At 41.3% G+C, this 15,682-nt stretch overlaps 1 protein-coding gene across 1 annotated transcript in view; it reads right to left on the bottom strand.

The window, feature by feature from the left end:
• Positions 1 to 2,867: 2,867 nt before the first annotated feature.
• SLC16A7 (solute carrier family 16 member 7) overlaps positions 2,868 to 15,682 on the bottom strand; it is a 179,296-nt gene continuing 166,481 nt past the window's right edge. The window contains exons 4-5 of the mRNA XM_038740892.1: positions 10,857 to 11,672; positions 2,868 to 3,492 (exon numbers count right to left, since the gene is read on the bottom strand). Of these exons, the coding sequence (XP_038596820.1) occupies positions 3,221 to 3,492; positions 10,857 to 11,672 (1,088 nt within the window). The 3' untranslated portion in view covers positions 2,868 to 3,220. The remainder of the gene's footprint in view (positions 3,493 to 10,856; positions 11,673 to 15,682) is intronic.

Here is a 15,682-nt window from a genome sequence, read left to right as displayed (position 1 = left end):
GGCACAGAGTAAGTGCTTAACAAATAACAAAATTGGTAGTAGTAGTCGTAGTAGTATCATATTCACAACTTTAACATTGTTAACATAGGTCACAACCTATGACTTTTCAGGTTTCCTGACTGCATTTTCTGAATCTCCATTCCTGCTGCATATTACGACTGAACTATTTCTGATCAACTTCTTCATACACGGTAAATCCCGAAAAAAAAGATTGTCTCCTCTTGAAATTCAAATCAAACATCACAGAGCCAAGAGGTGTAGCTTTGGTTCACACTAGCCGATGCATCCACTCCTACCATTGGTTTAAGCCACGGGTTGCAGATCATTTTCCAGAAATGTTCAACTTCAGCCCCTTCTCGATATTTCTTTGTCCTGAGCTACAGAAATATTGTTCAGACTCTCTCTGTACTTCTTCGCAGGCCTGTCAGACACGCTGGGTTTCTCTTCTCTTTTTTTTAATAAGAAGGATTTACAAAAATCAATTTAAGGAGCTGCAAAGCAAAAAATGGCAAAAAATCTGAGTGAGCAGCATGGCCTAGTAGAAAGGTCACGCGCCTGGGAGCCAGTGATCATGGGTTCTAATCCTGGAACAGACATTTAGCTGCTGGGTGACTTTGGGAAGGTCACTGAAGCTCTCTGAGCCTCAGTTTCCTCATCTGTAAAATGCAGAATCAATTCTTTTTCTCCCCTCCTCCTGCAAGCTGCATTTGGCACAGGGTCAGTTTCTGAATTCTCTTGTAACTAACTCAGGGCTTAGTACTGTGTTTGGCCTAGCAAATGCTTGTACAAATACCACAATTAGTATTATTATCTTTATCACCCAACACCATGATGCCAGAAAACTATCAACAGGAGTTTCCTGTCCCTTCTTACTGGAGGAGAGAACTGCACTCTGGATTTCTTGCCCCTCTTTCACGGCTCCAACCCTGTTTGGAAGAGCTCCTGCTCAGTAAATCATCCACACTAAACTTCCATGTATTTGCAAAGAACTTGGGATCTACACGTATCCAACAATATATCTGAGATAATAAAAATGGGAGGGATTTCCTTTTCCTGAAAAGATGCTTAATCTGAGGAGGAGAGACATAATTTGTGATCCAGTATATGTTATGATGAATCAGGATGGAACATACAAGATACTAAAAATAAGGAAATAGCTAAACTAACCATCTGACTGGAGACAACTCAGTTAAATACACCCATTTACCTGCCAAATTTTCCCTGATTTGCTTTACCTATGATATTGGCACTTCTTGTTCTACTTAGCCTTTTTGATATGTTCAGATCTCTTAGTTACAAAAGAAAGGAGAAAGTAAACGGTAGTTTCACACATCATCCTGAATCAGACGTGCAAGTACTTTGCATAAATAGTGCATACATTTTTTAATGAATTAGGCCCCTAATCTTCTCTATTTTGAAACTACGCAGCTTATTTCATGTAGCTTACGTGAATGAGATCATCCTTAACTGCAATAAAACCAAAAAAGGCAATTCTATCTGCCATCTTTAAACTACCATAATCTCAATTACCAACAGTAAACTGTTTAAATAACTGACCCAAGTTAAACTTGAAATTATCAGATGCGGTCATAGTTCTTCTTATTCTATTTTTTCTATCTTTCAAAATTTCACTTAATTTTAGGGGCCTTGCAAAGTAGCATTTTGATGTTACAAAATAAGCATCGTCTACCTTTCCACGAGACATCCGCACGGGCCTAAAGTGGAATGTCCGTACCCGGGTCTTAAAGGGCAGGGAGAAGCCCTGAAGGCTTCACCTCACCAGGCTTTAGGCTGTGTGAATTCAGGCCAATGGAGATCCATTTGCTCAAATTCAGTGCAACATTAAATGGGCTCAGTCTGCCCACTTAGGATTATTTTGTAACTGTGAGATGGCGACACCAGAATTCTGTCGTTCGCAGAGTTCACAAGGAGGCTTTATCTTGGATGATTGGGAAAACTGCTTAAGACAGACAGGGCAGCTCCTTATAACTCACACTGCCCCATTGCCCATCTTGAAATGGCTGCTAAGGAATTAGTGCAATGTAGATTAGCCTCACTGGGTAACTCCCAGGCCTTCTCCTCTCCGTAAATCTATTGACATGGATGTCTGCTAATGGAACCTGGTGTTTACCTGACACTCCGCAAGACCTAAAGAGAGTTATTAATCCAAGTCAAGATCTTTTGCGAGAATTATCCTCTGCCACTGCATCCCAAGACTTGATTAAACTAGAGGTCAAAAGGCCACTGCTCATCACTAATTTCCTCGTTATTTGGTCTTTGACTTGGCTTATTTTTCTGACTGCAGTCCTGAAAGACTGATAGAGGATCCTGAATGGCCACTTTTCTCACTAGTATAATTTAACTGAAATTTTAAAACATGCGCTATCCCGTCGGTTAGAATTAATCTAATCTATGGAGCCTCTTTACTGTTAATAAGTAATTATTTTAATTCCCCACTTTCTCTCTTTGGATGTATGCTTTATGTATAAACACATAAACACTATAATTTACCCCACTGTTAATTGCCTTTAGAGAGCAAATGGATTATCATCCATCTCCTGACCTTTAGCATTCAAATTACAAAGGCTTATGCAAAACTAATACATCTATTTTTCAATGCAGGTAAATCATACTTTATAAAAACAGTAATGCATTAATGGTGGTTTTATACTTAGGTTGTTCTCTTTTCCCAATACTCTGGTTTTTTGAAGACCTTTATCCTTGAATTGACTTCACTATTAAAACCCAGCAGAAAAAAAACAAACGTAAAATAATTGTGTGGAGAGGTCCGTGCCATTAGTAGCATCCTGAGGGTTAAGATAACACGAGCAGATAATGTAGTTTTAAGAGTTCATCGCTACAGTTCATTCATTCAATCGTATTTATTGAGCGCTTACTGTGTGCAGAGCACTGTACTAAGCGCTTATAGTTGAGTCCAACATCACCTGTCACTGGAAGACAAATCACCATTCTACTCACAAGATCCAGAGTCAGATGAAAGTAGGCTTATATTCATGGGCTCATTGTCCTTTAACCTAAAAATCTCACCAACCAAAAGAAATAAGCTGAAGGTAACGACTGATTGGAATCTTGTCGTGGAACAAAATCCTATTGTCATCCATAATTGAGATTGATCATTACAACTACAAAATCTGCCCTATATCTTTAAGAAATACTTCTAATGAAAGTCAGAAACACTCTCTGAGAGTCACGGTGGACTTTAAATATTAGTCTCTCTTTCTGAGGGATCGTCCAGGATTTTCGTCGCTCGAACGGTTACGTCCTCATTTTCATTGTTGGTCAGTGGTTCTGCTTCCTTGGAATCAGCGTGGTTTAGTGCTTTCTGCTTTTCTTCTTCCAACTTCTTTTCCTTTGCCAACATCTTGTAGTTTATAGCATTCCCGATAAACAGCCATATACTGGCAATTGTCAGAATCACTCCACAGGAAAAATACATATATTTATATTCTCCAGTTTCATCCAGCAGTTTACCTGGAAGACAAAGGAATTTCTTAATGGTCTGGAATTTCACCGATAAAACTCCTCCAGATATTGAATTTTTTTTTCTCTTTGGTTTTAAGGCAGGCATAGGCCATCTCCACCCAAATGAAGTATTAAAAATAAAACCACCATTCAGTACACATATTTCTGTCTCTGAGACATCACTGTTCACATTTTTTCTCATTTTTCTAAAATGACAACTCAGGAATCATAATCCTGAGGACCAGATGAAATGACATATCCTTCCCAGTTGTCCTGGTGTGTGTCTATTCAATTCTGCTTCACCTTGTGCTTCAGTGATTCTGTCCCCTTAGGCTTAAACTATCACTTTTTTTTTTTTTTTTTTGCAAAGATCACCTTCCTGGATAAGGCCGGGAAGCAGAACAGTAAAATCTGGAGTGAAAGGATGTGATGGCCTGAGGTACTGTATCAATTTGTCCACAGAAGGTGGCAAAGCAGTGAGTCATAGAGTCTCTTTCAGTGCACAATTGGCCACAGTACTAAAACATTAACAATATAAAATGCACTTCACAGAATATTTTATCTGATGATGATGATGGTGATGATAATGATAACTGTGGTACTTGTTAAGCACTTTCTATCTACCAAGCACTGTACTAAATAGTCAGGTCCTGGGCTTCAGAGGGATCATAGTTTAAGTAATAATTACTTATTTAATTTAAGTAATGAATTATTATTATGATGATGATATTTGTTAAACCCCTCTCAGGGTTGCACCTGGAGAGTTTCCAGGACTCTACCAGTCTCAGTTATGGGAAGGAGAGTCAAGCAGAGGCCTACCCATTCCATTCCTTTAGACTGTGAGCCCAATGTTGGGTAGGGACTGTCTCTATACGTTGCCAATTTGTACTTCCCAAGCGCTTAGTACAGTGCTCTGCACATAGTAAGCGCTCAATAAATATGATTGATTGATTGATTGATTCCTAGCTTGGGCAGTGGCTAGCGAGTGGAAGGCCATCTGCTACAAGTCAATAGTCACCCGTGCTGGGCAGCAGAGGCATGGGAGAGAGTCAAGGATGGAGACTCGAGTTGACTACGCGGAAGGTGGTAAACCACTTCCATATTTTTCCCCAAAAAATTCTCTGGATACACTACCAGAATTATTACAGATGGAGAGCGGAGCATTCTGGGAGAGACGTATCCGTGGCGTCACTATGGGTCAGAAATGACTCGACGGCATAAGACGAGACAAGACTTGTTAAAAGCTTAGTATATCCAAGCACTGTTCTAAGCGCTGGGGTCGATCCAAGCTAAGCAGGTTGGACACAGTCTTTGTCTCACATGGGGCACCCAGTCTTCAACCCCATTTTGCAGATGAGGTAAATGAGACCCAGAGAAGTGAAGCGACTTGCCCAAGGTAACATAGCAAACGTGGTGGAGGCGAGATTAGAACTCAGGTCCTTCTAACTCCCAGACTGGTACGCTTACCACTACACCACGCTGCTTTTCTAAGTGGGAGGAAGAATCTGTCAAGCAATCAGTGGTATTTTTGAGTTCTTAGTGCGTGCAGAGCACTGTACTAAGCGCTTGGGAGAGCACACTGTAGCAGAGTTCATAGACGTGTTCCCTGTCCACAGTGAGTTATAATATCTATTTAATAGTTGAGGTAACTGAAGCACAATGTTAAGTGACTTAATAATAATAATAATAGCATTTATTAAGTGCTTACTCTGTGCAAAGCACTGTTCTAAGCGCCTGGGAAGTTACAAGGTGATCGGGTTGTCCCACGGGGGGCTCACAGTCTTAATCCCCATTTGACAGATGAGGGAACTGAGGGCCAGAGAGGTTAAGTGATTGCCCAAAGTCACACAGCTGACAATTGGTAGAGCAGGGATTCAAATCCATGACCTCTGACTCCAAAGCCTGTGCTCTTTCCACTGAGCCACGCTGCTTCTCCATCAAGCAGTTGTGTGACGGAGCCAGAATTAGAACACAGTTCTTCTAACTCCCCAGGCGTGTGTTGTATTAATAATGATGATGGTATTTGTTAAGCACTAACTATGTACCAAGCACTGTATCATACACTCCCAAGCACTCAGTACAGTGTTCTGCACACAGTAAGCACTCGATTACTAATATTGATTCATTGACTGCTCTTTCCTTAGGCCATGCTGTATCCCAAACTTTGCCAAAACCCCAAACGTCAAATTCAGTGTACTGGCATAACAACAGAATGTCAAGTTAATTTTCATACAGTTGACATTTATCATATTCTACCATGTTTTAAAAGAATATAGGTTGTGAAATAAATTTAATCGAAGGTATAATATGCCAGTTGAGAGGATCATATTTCATTAAGCACAGCCACCTTTGAAATTGCCTTCATATTAACTGCATAAAAGCAATGTAAAATACAATTGAATAGTTTATCAATCAATCAGTCATATTTATTGAGTGCTTACTGTGTGCAAGGCACTGTAGTAAGCATTTGGGAGACTATGACACAATACAACAGACACATTCCTTGCCCACACGAGCTTACAGTCTAGAGGAGGAGATAGACATTAACATAAATAAATAAATGACACGTATCTCATTGGAAAGAGCCCGGGCTTTGGAGTCAGTGGTCATGGGTTCAAATCCTGCCTCCGCCAATTGTCAGCTGTGTGACTTTGGGCAAGTCACTTAACTTCTCTGGGCCTCAGTTACCTCATCTGTAAAATGGGGATTAAGACTGTGAGCCCCAAGTGGGACAACCTGATCACCTTGTATCCTCCCCAGCACTTAGAACAGTGCTTTGCACATAGTAAGTGCTTAACAAATGCCATTATTATTATTATTATTATTATTATTATTATTATTATATGTACATAAGTGCTTTGGGGCTGGGAGTGGGGATGAATAAAGGGAGCAAGTCAGGATGAGGCAGAAGGGAGTGGGAGAAGAGGAAAGGGGGACGTAATCAGGGAAGGCCTCTTGGAGGAGACGGGTCTTGGATTCTGTTGAAACTTTACAAAATTGGTAAGACTGAAAATCCCTTGTGTAGATCTTGCCTATCTACTCTACTGTGTTATACTCTCCCAAGGTTTAGCATGCTGTGCTACATACAGTAAGCGCCCAATAAATAACCATTGATTGATTGACTGAGACCTTGATTTTACTGATTGCCGACACTACTAGGCAAGTAAGTAGCTTACCATAACCAGGATAAATACACTAATTGGGCCACACTGTCATCATCAAAGAAGTCAGATGGTCATATCAAAACATAATTATTTTTCAGAAAGTGGGAAAACTGAATCAGCTATTCAAGGACAAATATATTTTATGCAAATAACACCAATATTCTGTTCATTCATTCATTCATTCAATCGTATTTATTGAGCGCTTACTGTGTGCAGAGCACAGTGCTAAGCGCTTGGGAAGTACAAGTCAGCAACATATAGAGACGATCCCTACCCAACAACGGGCTCACAGTCTAGAAGGGGGAGACAGATGCACACAGCCTATACTGTAGTTAGTAAGTTGAAAAAAAATGGAAACAGAGAAGGTATTCAATTGGCCATAAATTCATAAAAGTCCTGTTTTACCAGTGGCAGTGGTTTACCAAGAACCGGTATCGGAAATGTGTGGTCCAGATAAACAGCCTCTAAAATCCGAAAGACGCTATTTGAATTGATTAACTTATGTATAATAAAATTAAAAAAATCAGTCAATCACTTTTATTGATTGCTTACTATGTGCAGAACCCTGAATAAGCACTTGTGGGAGTAATAATAATAATAATAATAATAGTAATGCATTTGTTAAGCGCTTACTATGTGCAGAACACTGAACTCAGCACTTGTGGGAGTAATAATAATAATAATAATAATAATAATAATAATGGCATTTGTTAAGTGCTTACTATGTGCAGAGAACTGAACTAAGCACTTGTGGGAGTAGTAATAATAATAATAATAATAATAATGGCATTTTTAGGTGCTTACTATCAGCAAAGCACTGTTCTAAGTGCTGAGGAGGGCACAAGGTGATCAGGTTTCCCCATGTGGGGCTCACAGTCTTAATTCCCATTTTACAGGTGAGGTAACTGAGGCACAGAGAAGTTAAGTGACTTGCCCAAAGACACACAGCTGACAATTGGGGGAGCTGGGATTTGAATCCATGACCTCTGACACCCAAACAGAATTAGCATACATGTTCCCTGTCCATAATTAGTTTACAGTCTAGAAGGGGAGACAGACATTAGTAGTGTAACCTTTCTATAATATTTAAGAAGAATTTTAATCAGCTATCATCTAGTAACAAAATGTGAAAAGTAACCTCTTCTTGGAATACTTAAAACTCTGTTGAAACTGTATATTCATCTGCACATACTTTTATTTTATGAAAATTCACACCTAAAATCCTAAAACCAGCTACTACTTCGGTGAGTCCTGAGAGAAAATATTACATTTCTTTATAATTAGAAATATTAATTTAACCATGAAGATCAGAATAGTCTCACGGGTACAAGGCCTGGAAAAAATAGGGTAAGGCTCAAAGATATTCGGCTGTGGGGAAACTAGCTATTTTAATAAAAATGAAATTAAAACACTCAGTTTAAATAATCTACTTCTACAGAGTGTAAAACCTCACTGCCCTCGATGCATTTCTGCGGAAGATTAGACATCTCCTATCCTTTAGATTAAGCAATCTGTGGATTCTGGAATTTAGATTATTTAAAATCATATTCATTTATTCAATCGTATTTATTGAGTGCTTACTGTGTGCAGAGCACTGTACTAAGCGCTTTGGGTCTCAGAAAAGCTAGGTTGTAATTTATAGCATGTCCAGTGACCAGCTATATACTGCATTTGCTCTGGTCAACAGGGCCTCTGGATTTAGAGAATTCACAGACTTGTTTGTTACTGGGGGAGAGTACTTTCACCCTGGAAAACCTGGAGAATGGGCAGAACATCCACCACCCAACTTTTGGGAGTTTGCAGTCTGCAGAGAGGGATCTCAAGCTCAGGGTTGCAGTCATTTCCACCTGCCATCTCTGGAGAGACATCGCCAGAAACATTAAAAGAGAAGCAGTGTGGCTCAGTGGAAAGAGCCCGGGCTTTGGAGTCAGGTCATGGGTTCAAATCCCGGCTTTACCAATTGTCAGCTGTGTGACTTTGGGCAAATCACTTAACTTCTCTGGGCCTCAGTTCCCTCATCTGTAAAATGGGGATTAATGTGAGCCCCCCATGGGACAAGCTGATCACCTTGTAACCTTCCCAGTGCTTAGAACAGTGCTTGGCACATAGTAGGTCCTTAATAAGTGCCATTATTATTATTATTATTATTATTATTATTATTATTATTATCATTATTAAAAGTGGCAGGAGATGGAATCAGTTTGGTAGCACGGCCTGGACTGGAGCAGGGAGGCGACTGAACCACTGAGGAACCATCGGCCATTTTTACAGCTCATTCCTGAATTTTCCAGTCCAGGTTGTCATTATTTCTCTGTCTGCTGTCCCGTCTCTTAGATGGTGACCCTAATCATCATCATCATCAATCGTATTTATTGAGCACTTACTATGTGCAGAGCACTGTACTAAGCGTTTGGGAACTACAAATTGGTTGGCAACATATAGAGACAGTCCCTACCCAACTGTGGGCTCACAGTCTAAAAGGGGGAGACAGAAAACAAAACCAAACACACTAACAAAATAAAATAAATAGAATAGATATGTACAAGTAAAATAAATAAATAAATAGAGTAATAAATATGTACAAACATATATACATATATACAGGTGCTGTGGGGAAGAGAAGGAGGTAAGAAGGGGGGGATGGAGAGGGGGACGAGGGGGAGAAGAAGGAAGGGGCTCAGTCTTGTCCTAATGGGACAAGAACCTTGTCAATGTCCATTTCCAAATTTTAAGTGCTTTATAAAGGTCAGTACTGATAATTTTTACTTCCATTTGTCAAAGATTTATGAACCGTACAAACGCATTTACACAATAAAACCATACCAGTGTGGCCTGGTTGACAGAGGTAAGTCTGGGGTGCCCTGCGACCTTGGGCAAGTCACTTCATCTCTCTGGGCCTCAATGATCTCATTTGTAAAACCAGCAGAATATTTTGGCTCTCCCTACCTCTTAGAATTTGATCTCCACATTCATTCATTCAATCGTATTTATTGAGCGCTTACTATGTGCAGATCACTGTACTAAGCACTTGGGAAGTACAAGTTGGCAACATATAGAGACGGTCCCTACCCAACAGTGGGCTCACAGTCAAGGGACAGGGACCATGCCTGATCTCACTCTCTAGTTTATTTCCCAGTGACTTGGCACGCAGGAAGTACTTAATAAATATTGAAGTTATTACTATGAAAAACCAAGTCATTCCTGGTTACCAAAATGCACTCCAAGTGAAGACTCTATAACATGGATATAGTCCCTGTCCGAGATGGGATTCACAGTCAAGTATGAGGGAGAAAAAGGCATTGAATTCCCATTTTGCAGATGAGGAAACTGAGGCACAAAGAAGTGACAGGTAGAGGATCCAGGATTAGAACCCAGGTCCTCTGGGTCTCAGGCACATGCTTTATCCACAAGGCCATGCTGGATGGAAAGCTACAGGTGAGCAGCGTGGCTCAGTGGAAAGTGCGTGGGCTTTGGAGTCAGAGATCATGGGTTCAAATCCCAGCTCCACCACTCATCTGTGTGACTTTGGGCAAATCACTTAACTGTGCCTCAGTTCCCTCATCTGTAAAATGGGGATTAAGACTGTGAGCCCCACATGGGACAAACTGATCACTTTGTAAACTCCCCAGCCCTTAGAACAGTGCTTTGCACATAGTAAGCGCTTAATAAATGCCATCATTATTATTACAGATTTTAGCTCTTTTACTATGTACAAGCTCCTCTAGACTGTAAACTCATTCTCTAGACTGTAAGCTCATTATGGATGGGGAACGTGTCTACAAACTCTGTTGTATTGTCACTCCCTCAAGCACTTAGAGTACTCTGCACATACTAAGTGCTCAATAAATGCCACTGATGGATTTATCCCCCTTTTAGACTGTGAGCCCACTGTTGGGTAGGGACTGCCTCTATATGTTGCCAATTTGTACTTCCCAAGCGCTTAGTACAGTGCTCCTCACATAGTAAGCGCTCAATAAATATGATTGATGATGATGATGATGATGATTTATCAATCGATCGTTACAACAGTGACAAAGACACAAAGGCCGGTGACAGCTTGGGGAATATATATTTCCCAGCCCCAAAGGTTTTTGTTTCAAGTGATCTGCAACAGAATGAATTCACGCCTCTAGAGAGAGACAGGGAGGGAGAGAAAGAGAGGCTTGAACGATTTCACGACCGAGGGAATGGTGATTGAAGTACACTCACCTGCTAACGGAGGGCCGATGAGAACAGGACAGCACTCTACAATGGTCACCAGACCCACCGCACTGGAAAATCGAGGTGCTCCCACAAGGTCCATGAGCGTTTCGAAGAGAACGCTGCTGACCATCCCAAAGGCAAAGCCAAAAAATACGGAATAGACCACCAGACCGGTGTAGCCTTCCGCCAAAGGGCACAGAAGGTGACAAACTCCATTGTACAGGACGGCAAAACTGAAGAAATATTGGATCCGGGGTCGGATCAGTCTGGAGTTCGCTAGCAGCCCCATAGAAGGCCGGGCGAACATATCCACAAAGGCCAGGATGGAAAGCAAAAAAGCTGCCGAGTACTCGTCAATGCCCTTGTTCTTGGCGTACGAAGGCAGAAACACAATTGGGGCAAAAAAGCCCACAAACATAATGACATTTCCCGACAGATAGATGAGGAATCCCCTGTGCTTGAAAAGAGAGAGATCTAAATATCTGTTGATCGTTTGGCAGACGGAAGTCTTGTTGTTCTTGTGCAGACTGGCACTCCCAGCTCCATTCTCCAAGTCTTTCTTCAGAGCCGCGGGAGCTGGTTTGGGTCCAATCGGCCTCATGAGGGACCCTGCCACACAGCAGTTCAGAAGGATTGCCCCCAAAATCAAGAAGCTCCCTTTCCAGCCGTAATGATTAAACAGAAACTGATTGAGCGGCGCCAACGTGCTTAAGAACACGGGACTCCCCGCCATAGCTAGTCCATTCGCGATGGGGCGGTTCTTATAGAAATACTTGCCAATCATGGTCAAGGCGGGTTGTAGGTTGAAGGCCAAGCCCAAACCTAGAAGATGGCAAAAGGAAAGCATCAAAGCTGAGAAATGTGACAAACACAGACAGTAACCCTGAAACAATCAAAGTGACTTGCAATTATCTGTCTAAAGACAAATGGGATAGACAAGAAATTCTATAATTTGCTCTTGGGCTCCTCGACGTCACAGCAGACATTGGTAAATCTGGGTCATCTTTCAATTCTGCGATGCGTTTTTTAAACATGGTTACAAAAATGAGAACGTTGTAGAAAACGGAATGAGTCACTGGAAATGCTATAATAATAATGATGATGGCATTTATTAAGCCCTTACTACATGCAAAGCACTGTTCTAAGCGCTGGGGAGGTTACAAGGTGATCAGGTTGTCCCATGAGGGGCTCACAGTCTTAATCCCCATTTTACAGATGAGGGAACTGAGGTCCAGAAGTGAATTGACTTGCCCAAAGTCACACAGCTGACAGGTGGCAGAGCCGGGATTTGAACCCATGACCTGACTCCAAAGCCCGGGCTCTTTCCACTGAGCCACACTGCTTCTCTATCACTATCACTCCAGTAATCAATCAATAATATCTTCTATGCCAACAGCTGCACAATTGACACTCTTTAATTTTGCGTAGGGTCTCCGATCTCTAGGTTGGCTCTTAATATTTGAATTTTTTTTATTGTTAAATTCTTTCTTTCATCTTCTATCTTCCCCAGTGTTTACTAGAGTGCTTAGCTAAGCAGGTTGGACACAGTCCCTGTCCCACACCATTTTAATCCCCATTTTTAATCCCCAGAAGCAGTGTGGTTTAGTGGAAAGAGCCCAGGCTTGGGAGTCAGAGGTCGTGGGTTCTAAAATCCTGGCTCCACCACTTCTCATCTGTGTGACTTTGGACAAGTCACTTCACTTCACTGTACCTCAGTTCATCATCAATCGTATTTATTGAGCGCTTACTGTGTGCAGAGCTCAGTTACCTCATCTATAAAATGGGGATTAAGTCTGTGAGCCCCATGTGGGACAACCTGATTACCTTGCATTTACCCCACTGCTTAAAACAGGGCTTGGCACATAGTTAGCATTTTACGAATACCATTATTATTATTATTAAAAGATAAGGTTGCTGAGGCACAGAGAAGTTAAATGACTTGCCCAAGTTTACATGCAGACAAGTGGACCTGAGTTCTAATCCTGGCTCTGCCACTTGTCTGCTGTGTGACCTCAGGCAAATGACTTAACCTCTCTGTTCCTCAGTTACCTCATCTGCAAAATGGGTAGTGACTGTGAGGGCCATATGGGGCATGGACTGTGTCCCACCTAACTGTCTTGTATCTATCTATGCCAGTGCTTAGCACAGTGCCTGTCACAGAGTAAGTGCTTAAGGAATGTGCCTGTTTATTGTTACATTGTCCTCTCCCAAGTGCTTAGTACAGTGCTTTGCACATAGCAAACTCTAAATAAATAGGACTGGATGAATAAATAATAATAATAATAATAATAATAATAATAATAATAATAGCATTTGTTAAGCGCTTACTATGTGCAAAGCACTGTTCTAAGCTCCGGGGGGATACAAGCTGATCAGGTTGTCCGACGTGGGTCTCACAGTAATCATCCCCAGTTTTACAGATGAGGTAACTGAGGCTCAGAGAAGTTAAGTGACTTGCCCAAGATCACACAGCAGACATGTGGCAGAGCCGGGATTCGAACCCATGACCTGACTCCAAAGCCCTTGCTCTTTCCACTGAGCCACGCTGCTTCGCACAGCCATGCTGCTTCGCAGCGTTCGTTCACAAATGAATGAACAAATACCATTCATTAAAAAAAAAAGTGGCAGAGGCAGGATTAGAAACCAGATCCTCTGAATCCCAGGCCTGTGCTCCTTCTACTAGACCATACTGCTTCTCTGCTTAATTCTTCTAGACTGTGAACCCACTGTTGGGTAGGGACCGTCTCTATATGTTGCCAACTTGTACTTCCCAAGCGCTTAGTACAGTACTCTGCACACAGTAAGCGCTCAATAAATATGCTTGATTGATTGATTAATTCTACATAAAGCCATGAGAATCATGTCTGTCCAAATATTCTTTTCTATTCCAATACCTCTGGGGTCTTCCTAAACTTAGGCAAATGGACTGGAACAATAAGAGTAAATGAACAATTACACCCACGTAATTGGAGGGGTTTTCCCATACGGAAAGGACAGTCTGGTTTTTGGTTTCCTGTACTGACTGAGTCAGAAATTCCCAGCAATTCTGCAACTCTGGAAGATGGAATCACTTTTAGGCCAGGCGGTATGTGTGTAGACTGCAAGAATCCACACTAAGGAAAGAAACTTATTTAGACCTCTTCCTAAGGCTAAAGAAACTGCCCTTGTTCTTGGCTTGGCATGTTCAAACAGGCGAACTCATCTTTTCTCTTGGTTTTGTTTATCTCCTATGCGAGGGTCATTTCAGGTTTTAAGCTTTAATCTTACTTCCCTCTGACCTTAATCCCTATCTATCAGGTGCCTCCACTATATTTATCAAGTACTTCTATGTGCGCCACTCCCTTCTACAGGCTCAAGAGCATTCACTAGTCTGCACAGTCCTGTAGGATGAAATCATTTCTTCGCACTTGGTCCGTAAATAAACTCCCATTTTTTTGGACTACGGGAAAAGCTAAAAAAAACGCACTTTCCAAATTCAACACCTCAGGTGGCTTGAAGTCAACAGAGACATTAAATGTGAGGAAACGCTGTGATTAAACAATTACATGACATTTTTGTTTTTGTACTAGCTACAAATTTGCTCTCTCGATGCTTTTAAAAACTGGAATCATTTGGACAACAGTTATAATGTTCACCCTGCAATTTCAAAGCCCGTGTTATTTAGTATTGTCATTGAGATTTTAGACAGGGGTAATTTTATTGGGAACGCTAAACAAATCTACCCAGAACACATCTGCTTTGGGTACATCTTGTCTGTGAACCGCTCGTTGTCATAAATGTGAAGTATACATGAATAGGGACGTGAAATGAATGGATAATGGAAGGATTTTTCATTCATTCATTCAGTCAATCAATTGTATTTGTTGAGCACTTACTGTGTGCAGAGCACTGTACTAAGTGCTTGGAAAGTACAATTCAGCAACAGATAGAGACTAACCCTACCCAACAATGGGCTCACAATCTAGAAGGGGGGAAACAGACAACAAAACAAAACAATTAGGCATCAATACCATCAATGTACTGATTTACACTCAGTAAGAACGGTATGATGTTATAGCTATGAATAAACCTAGTAAATATAAATAAAATTTCCCTTCTCCCCATTTTCACTTTTTAGATTGTGAGTCCACCTGAGGGAAAGAGACCATGTTTAATTACCATCTGTGTATTCTTTCCCAGTGCTTAGTGCAGTGCTTTGCACCGAGTAACTACTTAATAAGTCCTATTACTACTACTACTACTATTACTAAATAGCAGTGCAAGTAACGTCAGAGAATCTCTAAGGAAGCAAACATTGACTAGTGAATAATTCTAGGCTGGGGAAGCTCGGGGACAGTAGGTGGGATGATCTGAATTGTACTCTCCATGTGCGTAGTACAGTGCTCTGCTCACAGTAAGTGCTCAATAAATACGATTGAGTGAATGAAAGAGAGTGTTGGTGGAAATGTAATCTGGTTCTGCCATGCTGTCTATGGAGCAGGGGACACTGCTCCCTAAAACATCCTTTCACTTGTTCAAGCATGGTTATTTCCACTGGTCAGGAACCTACGAGGACATCATGGCCGAGGCCGGAGGAAGAATGGGTTCGCACTTGGTATCTGTTATACTGTTGTACTGCGCTCTTCCAAATGCTCAGTAATAATAATAATGATGATGGTATTTGTTAAGAACTTACTATGTGCCAAGCACTGTTCTTAGCACTGGTGTAAATACAAGATAATAAGGTTGTCCCACGTGGGGCTCACAGTCTGAATCCCCATTTTCCAGATGAGGTAACTGAGGCACAGAGAAGTTAAGTGATTTGCCCAAAGTCACACAGCTGACAAGTGGCA

This window comes from Tachyglossus aculeatus, chromosome 2, assembly GCF_015852505.1.
Source record: "Tachyglossus aculeatus isolate mTacAcu1 chromosome 2, mTacAcu1.pri, whole genome shotgun sequence".
Classification (NCBI taxonomy): Eukaryota; Metazoa; Chordata; class Mammalia; order Monotremata; family Tachyglossidae; genus Tachyglossus; species Tachyglossus aculeatus.
Note: the sequence above shows the minus strand (reverse complement) of the source record. Positions and strands in the feature narration are given on the sequence as shown.